At 38.5% G+C, this 14542-nt stretch overlaps 1 protein-coding gene across 10 annotated transcripts in view; it reads left to right on the top strand.

The window, feature by feature from the left end:
* MYO9A (myosin IXA) overlaps positions 1-14542 on the top strand; it is a 181598-nt gene that overhangs the window by 74456 nt on the left and 92600 nt on the right. For 9 of the 10 annotated variants that reach the window (XM_081838606.1, XM_081838614.1, XM_081838610.1 and 6 more), the window contains 7 exons: positions 26-167; positions 1301-1496; positions 6880-6987; positions 11622-11697; positions 11858-12001; positions 12823-12862; positions 14006-14128. In XM_081838606.1, coding sequence (XP_081694732.1) covers positions 26-167; positions 1301-1496; positions 6880-6987; positions 11622-11697; positions 11858-12001; positions 12823-12862; positions 14006-14128 — 829 coding nt within the window. The remainder of the gene's footprint in view (positions 1-25; positions 168-1300; positions 1497-6879; positions 6988-11621; positions 11698-11857; positions 12002-12822; positions 12863-14005; positions 14129-14542) is intronic. The other variant, XM_081838611.1, reaches the window with a different exon arrangement.

The following is a 14542-nucleotide window of genomic DNA, read 5'->3' as shown; positions in this document are numbered from 1 at the left end:
AAAACATTCTCTTCTCTTCATTCAGTTTCCCACAAGCCACAAATCAAACGCTACTAGACAAGTTTAAGCGTCAACATGAAGGGAACCTCTACATTGAATTTCCAGCTGTAATGGAACCTGCTTTCATCATAAAACACTATGCTGGAAAAGTTAAATATGGTGTGAAGGTCTGTACATTGTTCCCTGATAACATTTTCTCTAGAAATAGATGCAACTTTTAATATTTGAAAGCCATAATAATGCCTTTGGAAGCTCTTGTTGTTGAATTAAGTGATCCTTATCATAGAACCATAGAATTGTAGAGTTGAAAGGGACCTTGAGGGTCATCTAGTCCAACCCCCTGCAATGCAGGAATCACAACTAAAACATACATGACAGATGGTTTATCACCTGTAGAATGGGGATTTCGACTTCAGTACTGTAAGTTTTGAATCTGCACTTTTACTCTTTCTCTTCCTATATTTGTGCCAATATTGGAACTTGGTGGATTGAATCAAGAGTATATGCACTTTAACATAATCACCTATTGCCTTTGTTTTTCCTTTTTATCCCAGTTGAAGCTGACGTTTAACCATAGTTACCTGCATATAAGTTCCATTGATTTGAATGGAACTTAATGCACCTGAATGTGAGCATGTGTATGGCCTAATTTTTAAATGAAAATATCAGTTATTCTAGCAGAGCCCACCTGCAGTAGGAAAAGCTTATCATGTTCATGTGCACAAACAGATCACATGAAGAACATGTGTACATTGTCTTGAGTTTGAAATTATTATACAGTTCTTATAGGGAAGTGCAATACCATAAGTGAGATTCCATTGCATTCTTGTCATTCCATGATCCTATTCATATTTCCCAAGTTTGATTGCTTTCTTAGGCAATGTTAGCAGCGGTGACAATGCATATTTCATCTAATTTGTAAATGCTTCAAAAAGTGCTAGAGAATAATGCTAAGCTTGAGGAACGTCTTAGAACCTTATTTGGCCAAGCAGCTTTAACAGATGCATTTAACAGATGTACAGCATACTATTGAGCATATATTATTGCCCTGACTATTGTAGAAATCAAATGTTTTAGGAACATAGGAAGTTGCCTTATACCAAGTCAGGCTACTAGTTCATCTAGCTCAGAGTTGTCGTATACTGATAAGCAGTGGCTGTCTCCAGGGTTTCATGTAGGAATCTTTCCCAGGCTTACCTGAAGATGTCAGAGATTGAACCCAAAACCTTTTGCTCTGAAAACTTGTACTCTACTACTTCAGGACTTGCTGAACACTCTATTTCATTTCTTTCCTCTTTAGGATTTCCGGGAGAAAAATACAGATCATATGCGACCAGACATTGTCGCTCTCCTAAGAAGCAGCAAGAGTGCCTTTATTTGTGGAATGATAGGAATTGATCCTGTTGCTGTGTTTCGTTGGGCGGTCCTCAGAGCTTTCTTCAGAGGTGTAGTTGCATTTAGGGAGGCAGGGAGGCGGCACATTGAGAAGAAAACTGGTAGGTGTTGTATACTGTAACTATCTTCATATAAAATGGGTTCGTCCTCTTGAACCTCTCAAAGGTGTCTGCTGTGTCTTTAAGGGCTAGTCTCCAGTTTCAGATCTTGCATTATAAGAAATCAAGGTTTTATATGCTTTACATCTGTTATTCCCCCCCCTCCCCCAAAGCTTGTGGCACATAAGAGATGAACCTCATGATTCCATGAATACAAAAATAAGATGGATCTTAATAGTTTAGGACAAACTATTGTGTGAGCTTTTGATAGTCTTAAAGCTGATTAAGCATACCTGATAGGAGTGTTGATAGTTTTAACTGAGCCTGTTGTTGTTGTTGTTGTTGTTGTTGTTGGCAAAGTCTGAATGCATAGAACATTTAGAGATGATTTCTAAAGAATAGGTAGATGGATTTTATTTCCAGTCTTAGCACCACAGCACCACAATACTACTCTAGAAAACAAAGACCTCTTCCTGCCCTTTAAGAGTAAAAGACAGCATTTCCCCACCATTCTAGCACTGGTGTGGGAATCACTGTAAATGCTGTCATTTCACTTTGCCCAGAATGATCTGGGCAAAGTAAAATGCAGTTTATTCCAGCCACTACCACTCCAGCACCAGAATGGGGAGGGCTGGAAATGCTGGGTGCAACAGAGGTGCTGTGTGATGGCATGTCTGGTAAGTGCATTTCTGTCTGTGTGTGCATACATTGGCCATGTCCACCACTAGCATGGAACTCTTGGTTTGAAAAAAGTAACCCCTCTATTAACATTTATGAAACACAGGTCATTTTAAAAGTCCTTTTGCATTTAATCATAACAAAATTAATTTCTCCCAGGCTGTTTGTTTGGGGCCTGCTGGTTACTGTGAACTGGGCTATGGTCATCTTCTTGTCCTGGTTCTCCTTCAAACCTTTCTATAACCTAACCTCAACCCCTTTCCCCCAAAAAAACTACATTCTAATGGACTCTGAATCTGTAGCCTTGTATATTTGAGGATATTTTGCTTAAGGTGCGCACAGTATTTTGTGAGGCTTGTCCTTGTTTCTCTCATGTCTGCGTTTTGGGGGCCTTTTTCTTTTCGAAACTCAAAACAGTTAGCTCAAAACAAATGTGTAAAAGATCGTCTTTGGGGAGATTCACATTGAACATACTCAAATGTTGTTACATATTACAATTTGCGTGTAAGCATTTGTACTAAAGAGCATTCAAAAAAAATTTGGCACTTAATTACAAGTTACTCAGGATATTAGTTTTGCAAGTATGCTTACAAATGTTATAGTAAAATCTGCCTGCTGCTAATTTAGATATAGAATAATGGAATTGTGTCTGATGTTCTAGTCTATTTCACAGTAATTTTCATATGCTCAGCCCTTCCAAGTGTATTATGGCTACCAGTCAGTTTGTTCAAGAAACCAAAATGCAGATTTTGTGGCACAGGTACTAACTTGTCTATCAACTACATAGCTAGAAGAGCAAGAATTTGGGCTATTGCACAAGGTATTGTTTTCATGTAGGATGGTGGATGTTTTCACTACAGATTTATATGACACAAATGTGTGTTTTGCTGTGAGTGCATATGCTGAGAAGCTATATTGGCAAAAATATACTCATATGTGATGGTACACAGCCTTTCCATGTTTGCTCTTCTTTCATTTTTTGGCAGGGAGGGGGGATGTCATGTGAGAAACAAAACCTAACCTGCCTTCACAAATATCCAGAGTGTTAACTGTGTCAGTCTCTTGCAGCTTTTATTATTTATAAGAATTAAACACACACAATGCAGATTGCTGTGATCTTATTCCTAAAAATGGGAAACTCGAAGGGAGAGGGGAATAAGAGCTTTCCTTTTGGACAAATGAAAATACATTTTTACAGATGCTAAAAGGTTTTCACTCTGGCCAAACTACGTGTTACAAATGTATAATGATAGGAGTAGCTGCTGCTTGCATGGGTGGGTGGGAAGGATTATTGGGTCAGATTAGTCATATTGATTTGTACTGGGGGTGGGGGAGGAGTAGCTTCCACTAAGAAAAGCAGCTTTCAGAGGGGGCATTTTTCAGCGAAATAGTGGTAAATTTTCTAGCCAATTCAAATCTAGTTGGAGGCAATGATGGTGTGAAAAATTAAACTTTGGACCCTTGTAGTTCATCTGTTTTTAATTGTTACAAATGTACCATGGAGAATATCTAAAAGCATTAAGTGGAATAGTCAGGGCTTTTTAGTTTCTTGCACCTGGTATAGCTTGAACTCCTGATGTGAGCATTCCACATCAACTCTTAGATATACTTCCTTAATCATATACTGCTGTTCTTTACAAGGGTAGCTTTTATCTACAGGTGTGTGGAACATCTCATGGACAGTCAGAAAGCGATAGGAAATATTGTCTGAGAAAGCTTCTACAGTTACATTTATGGTACATATGGAAAGTATCTCATGCCTATGTCTCGTTCGTTTTAAATCACTTTATTTTGTTCTTTCCGTGCCAGTGATGTTGAATATCGGTGCTGTGCATTAACTTGAAGTTCATATTTATTTGCAGTGTTTTCTTCTGTAGCTTTTTGTACTTCTGTTTATGTAGTTTAGCTTTTCAAATACATCTGTTAAGTTTCTAGAGTTGAATGAATGCAAGTGTCTACAGTTTGTGCTTTTCTTCTCCTGACTCAGCAAGTGATACTGTAGCCCTTCTACATTTATAGTAGCAAACTTTCATCCGGATAACTGAAAGTAAAAAACAAACATCACATTTTCAAAGTTCGTATTTCAAATTTTAGTGAAGAAAGATTTGCATTCCACACTAAAAATTGATTAATATATCTCACATAAAAATGATCCACATTCAAGCGGGCCTGTGAAATCATTATGAATGCAATCCCTGGCTTTTTAAATTGAAATATTTAGATGATGTAGAAAATTTCAGGCAAAGAATCTATTTCCACCATTGTAATTTCCCTGTAATAGTGGTCCTGTATCATATTTTGCTGTAGTTCTTGGTTCATCCTCTATCTTAACCATTTGTGTTAGGAATATGCTGCAAGGTTAAATAGCCACCCTTCTCTGTTACACGAGACTGTTTCAAGTATCTGGCAACTCTTTCTGTTTTGAGCTATGTTTGTGTTGCATTTAGCTATCCCATGTTACTGTCAGTATAATCCCTATTATGTAACCATTTCTGCTGGCTATTGATGGTGAAACAAGGCTAGTAGTTAAAATGGTATCATGTGAGGTAGACTGCCCAGTCAAGATCATAGAATAAATATGCAGCATCCAGTTTAAAATGAACTTTTTTTGTGGTCTGTCCACATCTAGACTGCAGCTGTTCTGAAATTTATTCAGTTTAATCCATTCCTTCGGTCAGTCTTGCATTCCATTTCACCATCAAGGTTGCTTTCAGACAACTTTTTTGTTGAACATTCATCCTGATTTGCTTCTACAAAGTTTGCAGGGAAGTTATATGATGTGGGCTGTTAGTCCTAAGCTTTTTGGTATTGCAACCCACAATTCCAAATTTGCTTGTTAGGATGGTCCATTGATTTGTTGTCACATGAATTTTGGACCTGAGGTCTTCAGCAGCTGTCAATTTCATGTGTTTTAATTGCAAGTTCGCCTATCTAATAACCATTATTTGAGGCATCCAAGCAAAAATTTACTTAATACCCTTCACAGTGTAGAATTTGTTGAAATATTTATAGTACTTGCAGTTATTCACAATTTTTTATTTTTAATGGGAATCACCAGTCAACTGATTGCAGGCTATTAATTCATAAACTATGAAAGTTATTCTAAAAACAGGTGATTAAACAGGCAGTGTCAAATATAATTAATGAAAAAGTTCATTATGGCAAGCATCATCAGTAGGATGGCTGAGTTTGCATTTTTCCAACAAGTGGGTCAACGCAATGTTTGATAGTTGTCGGACATAGTCTGAGATCAGTATTGATAGATAGCTTGCTACTGTCTTCATAGCTGTCATTGCTGAAAAAACCTGTATTGCAAAGATAAGCACAGAGACTGATTCAACAAGCTCAGGATACTCAGTGGTAACTGAGTAACCAAGCAATTTTGGTAATTTGAAGCCAGATTTTAAATAGCCTCACTTCCAGAAAAATATATTTGATGGTCCAATCACATGATAGTTTCATGAATTGTTCTTTTTGCACAAGTACAACTTTGTGACATCACTCAAATGTCTCTGTTTCTTCAGCAGAAAAGTCTTGGGCAAACTTAAACTATACAAACTTCAAATCTCCCTTGGCTTAACTATGAACTAAACCTTGTGGCATATCTGCTGACGATTCCTCACAAGTTGTTCATACAGAGAGTTATTTTGAGTGTCTGTTGTGCCTGCATATGAGAGGTGAACTGTAATAGTCACTCAAAACAACACCCTCAACACGCGCCTTGTGGTGAACCATCTCCAGATCTGCCACTAAAAATCAGTTCCCAAGTGTTACAGTGCAAGACTTGAGCCTTTCTGATGTTTGGTTACAAACATAAGAGGCACTGCCATTTAGTCTTTATCTTCCTGATTATGTTGTAACAACAGTAATATGAATCAAGCCCAACACAAATAATAACTCATGATGCTTGAAAGTAAAAAAACTGTAACAAAGAGAGCATCTAGAATAAATTATGTAGATTAAATAGGCCTGTCCTGCATTATGAGAGTCCACATGTAGAATCTGGCATAGGATTTCTGCAAGACTGGAAGTACAAGTAATAATTAGAATTATTGGAGACATGGATGATAGTTTTCTGTTTTCAAGATTAAAGCCCTAAGAGCCACATAAAAGCAATAATTGTTAGGATTTGTTTTGAATTCCACATTTCAGCAGGCTATACCTAATCTGGAAATAATTCACAGCCCACATCAGATACACATATTTATAATAATCAGAACAGCTTTTTTAAAATGATGCATTAGGCAATGCCCTTTGGAAAATGTGATCCTAATTGCTAAAGGGTAAGTGAGCTCATTAATCCCATTAAACATAGAAATGTCATGCTATTTTATGAAAATGCTATGATAAAACTGTTAACACATATCATGGCCATGCATTATAAAATGCAGTGCTGTTTCATTGTTGATTCCAATTTATAATTCATTATTTTGGCTGCAGCTTTATCTTTTCAAAAAACGAAGGGAAGTTGCCCAAAACCCAGCAACTTGCCTTACAACGATCCAGTAAAAGATCAGTTCATCTCTGTCTTGTGCACTCCTCAGAATTGCTAGAAATGGTGAAATTACTGTCCGTAGGCAGAAAGCACCCATCACTTTTGAACTATTCTGTGTCAATAAGGCAGTTGTCCGCACTGTTCTTGACTCTTCGTTGGTTTCTGCTTATGTAATCTTTCTCTTTTCTCCATGTTTTTGTTTTGCTTCCCAAGGGCATGATGATGCGGTTTTGAAAAGTGTGGATAGTTTTAGCTTTCTCCATCACCCAGTTCATCAGAGGAGCTTAGAGATCCTGCAGAGATGCAAGGAGGAGAAGTACAGTAAGGCGCCATATCCCACCATCTCTCTGACATGACACTCACACACAGCAGGAAATGGAAACCAGGAGCATACTTAGTAGCAAGGGTGGGCAACCATGCTTGGAACCTTGTAATGCAGAACCTGAAGGCATCTTGAATGACAAGACCTGTTAAAACGTCGGAGGGATCTTAAGTGCCCTTTTCTTGGGAATTTATAGGCAGGATGGGCCCTAGAGGTTTGAGTGGATGCTCTGAATCCTGTTTTTACCTCAGTCATAAAGATTTCCCCATTATATAAGCCTGATTAAGGCATGGAGCCATTTTACCGAAGGAACTGTTGATTAAATCTCCTAGGTATCCCAAGATTTTAGTTAAAAGCTTTTCATTAGTGACACCCTTTAGACAGAGGAATAATCTAATCTGTATTTATTCTAGCTAGATTTTTTTTTGCAAGATTCCACCAAATTCTGGTGCACTCTTTTTTTATATAGCAGTGTCTACATGTGGATATAAATGTATATACATCTTTTTTAAAAAGAAAACCCTCCACTTTTTGAGAACTCTAGTGCAATGTAGAATAACTGTTCTGCCTTTGGAGGATTTCCTTCATAGAAGAGAATAGATATGCACTTGGTCTCCATTTCCTTCTCCTCACTTCCGTTTGTTACATAATGAACTAGTCCTGCATGAAAACCAGGCCCGTTTGCCTTTGATACTAATGATGGCTGGATTTCTGTTGTGGGAGGAGCAGGGGTCTAGCAGCATGAAACATAACACCCTCTGCCATAAAGAGTAGCGCATGGTGTTTCAGTGTTACAATTACATTGGGAGCCTACTGAAGGGTACCTTGATGCTAACTTGCTCATTAAACAGCTTTGCATATGCAGTAACCATTCCACCTTAATGATCAGGCGCATCACCATTTCAGACTCTTGAAACAGGAGATATTTTTTTATAAAAAAGTTTCTTTTCAATGTTTGCCTGACTACTTGGACAGAATTGATTCAGCTTTTCAATGTGTTGGGTTCCAAGGAAGACTGAAGCCTTGTGCCTTCATAGACCTCCATTTTTGCATTTGTGCTGTAATGGCTTATAGAGACGCCACATCGCTGCTAATCTTAATAAAGGAAATGCCTTTCCCTCATGTATATGTTGCGTATCTTTTGGAGTACCATCCCCCACAAAGGTTGGTGTTCCCTCTGCAATGGGTGTGGATGGTGTTAACCTATAAGAAGAGCTGAACGGATGGTGTGATATGAACTGAGTTGAACAAGTTGCATGAGTCTTGCATTACATGGATTTTCTCCATTGTGTTTGAAAATAAGAATATATAATTAACGAGAAAAAAATGTAAAAGCGTGCTCTGAAATCAGTTTTGGATGGAACAGCGTAGGAACTGCTCTGCTGGACAAAAGGTCCATCCAGGCCAGCATTCTGTTTCCAGCAGCATCAAACCAAATGCCTGTGGGAAGCTGGAAGTCAACAGCCTTCTCCTGTTTGTCCTCAGCATCTGGTATTCATCTATTTGTCCTCCGCATCTAGCTCCATCTAGTCAAGGGCAATAGTTGTTGATTAGGCCCAATGAATTTTCACCACCTTTTTAAAAAAAGTATAGTGCTCTTTGCAATAGCTGTGTCTAACAAAATCCATAAAGTGTTTTACGTTTTGTGTGAAACTGTGTTTGTCCTGAGTCTCGTGCTAATCAAGTTCATTGGGTTAGCTCAAGTTCCAGCATAGAGAGAGGAAGAAAAAAATGCCTCCCTATTTTCAACATCATTCATAATTTTAAGTCTTTACTGTGTCTTTCCTTGACCTTGCTTCTAATTCAAAAAGTATTGAATACTTCTGCCTTTTCCCATTAGGGAAAAAGTGCTTCAACCCCACAGTTACTTTAGTCGCCCTTTGCTTTTTCAGGCTCTGCATTATCTTTTCTTAAGGTGACCAGAACTACACACAAGTGTTTCAAATGAAGTTGCACAATAGATTTTATGTAAATATATTAAGATACTGGCTGTCTTTATAAGTTTGCTCTTACACTGCATCTCAATAGCCATTTTGTTGCCCATCCGTCATATTTGGAATTTTCCATGGGGAGAATGCAGATTTACCAAGCTGTAGCTTTGCCACAGTGTGTGTGTAATCACTTGTTAGGCCAGCCATCTGTGTGCTGGGTCACACAGTGAGGAGAAACTTCCAACTCTTGCTTCTGTGAATTTCTTAACAGGTTTGGAAGGCATGGTATGATTTTACAGACAACTGGTCACCAAGTATTATTTATTTATTGATTAATTTATATACCACCCTTCATCCAAGCACCACGGGGCAGTTTACAATATAAAAACACAAAAGTAGTAGTTAGGTGCACACTGCTATAACTTTTACTTTGCAAATTATTTATGGTATACATCCATGGTCTGCTTGGGATTCTTCTGTCCTGAACAATTTGCAAACTTCTGCAGACCTCACTCCTTATTCCATGACTTTAGGTCCTTATGAATCAGTTACGTAGCAGTGGATGCGATACAAATCCTTAGGGAATGGCGTTTATTGCTTTCTGTTAATATAGTTGAATGCTTCTCTTCCCCCACAGGGGACTACTTATTTTCAGAACATTACAGTAGCATATTATGAAGCAGTCTGCACATATAACACTGGTTCTGGCACATATGCTTGTGTTTCTGAGTCTGGCTCAAAAGTGCTGGTTCTAACATAAAAAGGGCCTATACAGCTCAGGACCCTGATACCAAATGGAATACCTCCCTTCACTTGAAGATCATGTGAGAGAGGATCAGAGGGTGGCAGCAAGGGAGAGGGGATATTTAGTTGTGGCCTCTAATTTATGGGATGCTATTCCCGGGGATGCCTGCTTGCTCGGCACTAACCACCTCCCAGGCTTTTGAAAGAGTGTAATAATCATGCTTATTGCTTTGGGGTGGGGGAGGAATAGTATTTTATGGTTAAAACCTAATGGTTATTTTAATTTGTATATGTAAGTTACCTAGAGACGCTTTGTATAAGGTGACTAATAAATTGAATAAATATTATCCCTCGTTGCTCTTAAATCATGAATGATGCAATTCATGCATAGTTGTTGACAAAAGGGCCTCACTAGCAGCTCTTAAGAAAATTCAGCGGTCATGGAAGAAATAATAAAGTTTACAAATGCTAATTTAATGTTTTGAAAATGACTAGGCCCAGAGAAGATTACATTGCATGAGTGATTCTTGCCAAACACAGTAAGACTGCTCACCTTCAAATCTCGTCATCAAGATAGAGCTTTAGCTTATTGAATCACCTTAATTTATTAATATTTATTTATCTCTTCAGTAATCTTTTCATGTCCTATGGGTATACTATGACTGAAAGATTTATTATTATTTGCTCAGTTTTTTGTGTGTGTTTTTTTCTAATTAGGATATTTGTGGCCTTATTAAAAGCAATAAGTCTTGGCTTGACTTCTAGCCAAGTGTGTGGGGGTGTATAATATCTTATTTTTTTGTACTTCCCTTACACAAGGATATATCAAAGGGGAACAAACCAGTAAATTTATTTTGGAAATCTAGTTACCTAAAATTTGGGGTCATTCCATACCAGATGACTGGGTTCAAAGGTTCCAAAATTGTTAAACCAATCTCATCTGCCAGTTGACTCCCTTTATAAATCCAGTTTGAGGATACTGAGTGTTCTAAATGCTGAATATACATTATCAGCTAATCCTTAGAAAACCCTGTAGATTAGGTCAGTTCTGTATCTGATTTGTTATGACATGGTGGAGGACGGAAATTGGAACCAAGAATTTCCTGATTCATTTCTTGTCCACTGTGCTACACCATCTCTGAATACCTATGTTAGGGTTAGTAATGCAGGTTAGAGCCTCCATAGTTTTGCATTTCAGATGAGACTTTGAGACCCACTTAAGGCAAGCCATGTTTGTGTTAAATTCTGCATAGTATGTTTTGCAATAGAGGCTGTAGCTTTTAAGATGGAACAGCTAAGAAGTGTATCTTGTATTCAGTAAAATGTATTGAACCATGCTGGGCTTTTAAAAAGAAAATGCCCAGACCAAAATAGTGAACTTTGTTCCTGGTAGCTCTGCTACCAGGTTGGAGGTTGTCCAAGCACAGTATATAAGAAAGATTTCCAGTTAAGCTATTAATAGAATCCAGAGGCTTACCTCTGCACAAATTTGTGGTGTTCATATGGTCTGCATTGTTCTACTTTTATAAGAAGGAGAAAGCAGCTGACCAGAAAAGAACTTTTACAGATAATAATCTTATTGGAGGTGTGGCTCTTAGTTGCAATATTTTCCTCCTATAAAAGCTTTCCCCTTTGTGTTGTTTCTTGGATATAGAGATGTGCATCTTTTAAAAAATATATTTAAAATATGGCTTTATATGTAGGATTACAAGTAAATTTTGTGGCAAATGAGTTTAGGACATCTTTTCTTTATTTTAAGAGCTTAACTCAAATATATCATTATTACCAGCCATGGCTCCTCGTTTATGGTTCTTCTCTCCCTCCCCCCTCCCCCAGTTCCCAGCATGTACCATTTTCAGCACATGTTGCAGTCTGATTTCCCCCCCTCCCAAGCTGGTGCAGAGAATTTATCTAATGCTAAATAGAATGTTAATTTTTTTGTTGATATGCTGCCACAGGTATTGCCCGCAAATGTCCCAGAACACCACTTTCAGATCTGCAGGGAGTTAACACTATCAATGAGAAAAGTCAGCGGTAAGTCAGATTGTGTGATAAGTGTGACTGCTAGAGCAAGAGCTTTACATATGAAATTGTGACTTTGGAAAAGTTACCTTTTTACAAAAAAACAAACAAACCCCTGGTATATTCTTTGTGAAATCTAAGCAATAAAGTGTATTTGTTTCCCACATTGCAGTGATATGTATGGAGTTGGTTGGAACAGCAAGATGGGCGTGCGACACAGCAGACTCTCCAGCCAAAGCAGTTTCCTCGACAAAGATGGGATATTTGTGAATTCAACTAACAGCAAACTCTTGGAGAGAGCCCATGGCATCCTCATGTTAGTTCATATTTGTTCTTTGTTACAAAGATAAATTGATCTCTAGGGATAGCAACAAACATGGGACAAGTTAGGGTAAGTGAGGTCTCTATTACCCATCAGCATTCATCACCCAAGGCACACAGATTTACAATTCAGAAATCCTCATAAGTGTATCTTAAATCTGGATGATGAGGTAGACTGCAGAACTGGGACACTATAAAATACATGGAAGCAACCTTTGAACTGTTCTAGGCCCCCATTACTCTCCTCTGGTCTTGGGAGCTGACCAGAGACTCTGATCAGTAGAGCCAGAGTTTTTATTATGAACATTTATTAAATTAAAAGGGGTTCCTGTGTTACACAAATCTCCTTTTAGGTATTTGTGAAAGTATTGTAATCACATCAATTATATTCTCTTTTATAATTTCCAAATACCCCTTCAAAGATGCAGCTGGAAGAATAAAGTATCTGAATTAATTGTCAAAGAATGTCTGCAGTTCTAAAGAAGCTTGTCACTAAGAGTTGTGTGGGTTTGAAAAAAGATGTGTGAAACTTGTATTTTCAGTTCAGTATCTCTTCAAATGGATCAGGCATAGGCAAACTCCGGCCCTCCAGATGTTTGGGACTACAATTCCCATCATCCTTAGCTAACAGGACTAGTGGTCAGGGATGATGGGAATTGTAATCCCAGACATCTGGAGGGCCGGAGTTTGCTATTCCTGAAACAGATGCACGCTTTGCCATTATACCAGAAGCAAATGTTTTTCTCATGAAAGTTTACAAATTAGCATTAACATGTCCCTGCTGCTTTAATATGGATCTTTGTTGCTTCTTCCTAGGCGAAACAAGAACTTCAAAGCGAAGCCTAACCTTCCAAAGGTGAGAGTACTAGAGCTAAAGAACCTGAGCTAACATATTTAAACTAGATTAATTTCACAAATGATGCTGTTTTTTACAAGGCTATTCCTTTTTCATAAAAAAGCATACAGAAAGTGTACACTGTCCACGAACTCATAGTGTGGTTTTCACCATGTGTACAATTGATGTACAGTGGTACCTCTAGTTATGAACTTAATTCGTTCCGGAGGTCCATTCTTAACCTGAAATTGTTCTTATCTAGAGGCGTGCTTTTGTTAATAGGGCCTCTTGCTGCCGCTGTGCTGCTGGCACACGATTTCCGTTCTCATCCTGGGGCAAAGTTCTCAACTCGAGGTAACTCTTCCAGGTTAGTGGAGTTTGTAACCTGAGGCGTTTGTAACTCGAGGTACCACTGTATTAATGTGATGTGCACGTTTGCAAACCATATACAGTGGTACCTCGGGTTACATACGCTTCAGGTTACAGACTCCGCTAACCCAGAAATAGTACCTTTGGTTAAGAACTTTGCTTCAGGATGAGAACAGAAATTGTGCTCTAGTGGTGCGGTGGCAGCAGAAGGCCCCATTAGCTAAAGTGGTGCTTCAGGTTAAGAACAGTTTCAGGTTAAGAACAGACCTCCGGAACGAATTAAGTACTTAACCCTAGGTACCACTGTAAACTGCTGTGAGCGCCACAACCACAGAGATTGTGATGGCACGCCCACTCACTCCATATCAACTGTTAGGTTTTGAAAAAGGGGTTTTACTTTTTTCAAGTGGAGTGGGAGGCAGTGGATTATTTTTCTGGTGAATGCAACTGGGAATGCATGGGCCCTTCTTCAGCTATAATCCCCAGGAAGATCACTGCTCCCCCCCTCCCCGGCAACAATTAGAGAGGAGTAATTTCAGAGGCTTACATCTGGAGGGTAGAGATTTATTCTTTCCTCAATAGTTGAGACTCCCAAAAGTAAACTTTGTGCTTCCAAACTGCAATTGGGCTTGAAAAAAGCCTTCTATTGGCTACAGTGGAAGCCTAATTTCAGCAGGGGGAGGGTGGGGCAGAGACCTGTGGGTACCATGCTCCACTGCTGGTTTCTTGCAAAGATTTGTGCTTATGTTGGTTCAAATTTCTCATAACCAAAGTTATAATCTTTGTGTTTCTTAGCACTTGCTTGAAGTGAAATCGCTCAAGCACTTGACGAACCTAACTCTCCATGACCGTATCACAAAGTCTCTTCTCCACCTTCACAAGAAGAAGAAGCCTCCAAGCATCAGTGCCCAGTTCCAGGTAACTTACCATTGTTAATTTCATGAAGTTTAACTTAAGGAAAACCATGTGGAATATCTATTTCCAATGGAAATAAAATAGGGATACTAGATGGACTGGAATGCAGCCTACTCTTCATTTTAGGAAAAAACAGCAAGAACAACAATTGGTTGCAGTTCCCATTTTCTTTATTATCCCTGGTTGTCCCATTCATTTTTACATCACAGTCTTTTTTTTCTTTCTTTTGGCCAACTAGTAAATTCTCTAGTTCCCTCTGGGCATTTCCAGCCTTATGTAAGTCAACTCAGTAACTGACTCACATTAAAGAAAAGATTGTTGCAAGCCAAGCCATTTATGTATGGCTTAGATCTTCTTTAAAATCCCTTAGACATCAATCAGCCCTTTGGGGTCATAGCTACCATAACACAGTAGTAG

The sequence above is a fragment of the Podarcis erhardii genome (assembly GCF_964252035.2).
Source record: "Podarcis erhardii genome assembly, chromosome: 14".
NCBI lineage: Eukaryota > Metazoa > Chordata > Lepidosauria > Squamata > Lacertidae > Podarcis > Podarcis erhardii.
The sequence above is the reverse complement of the archived record's forward strand: the minus strand, read 5'-3'. Positions and strand labels throughout refer to the sequence as shown.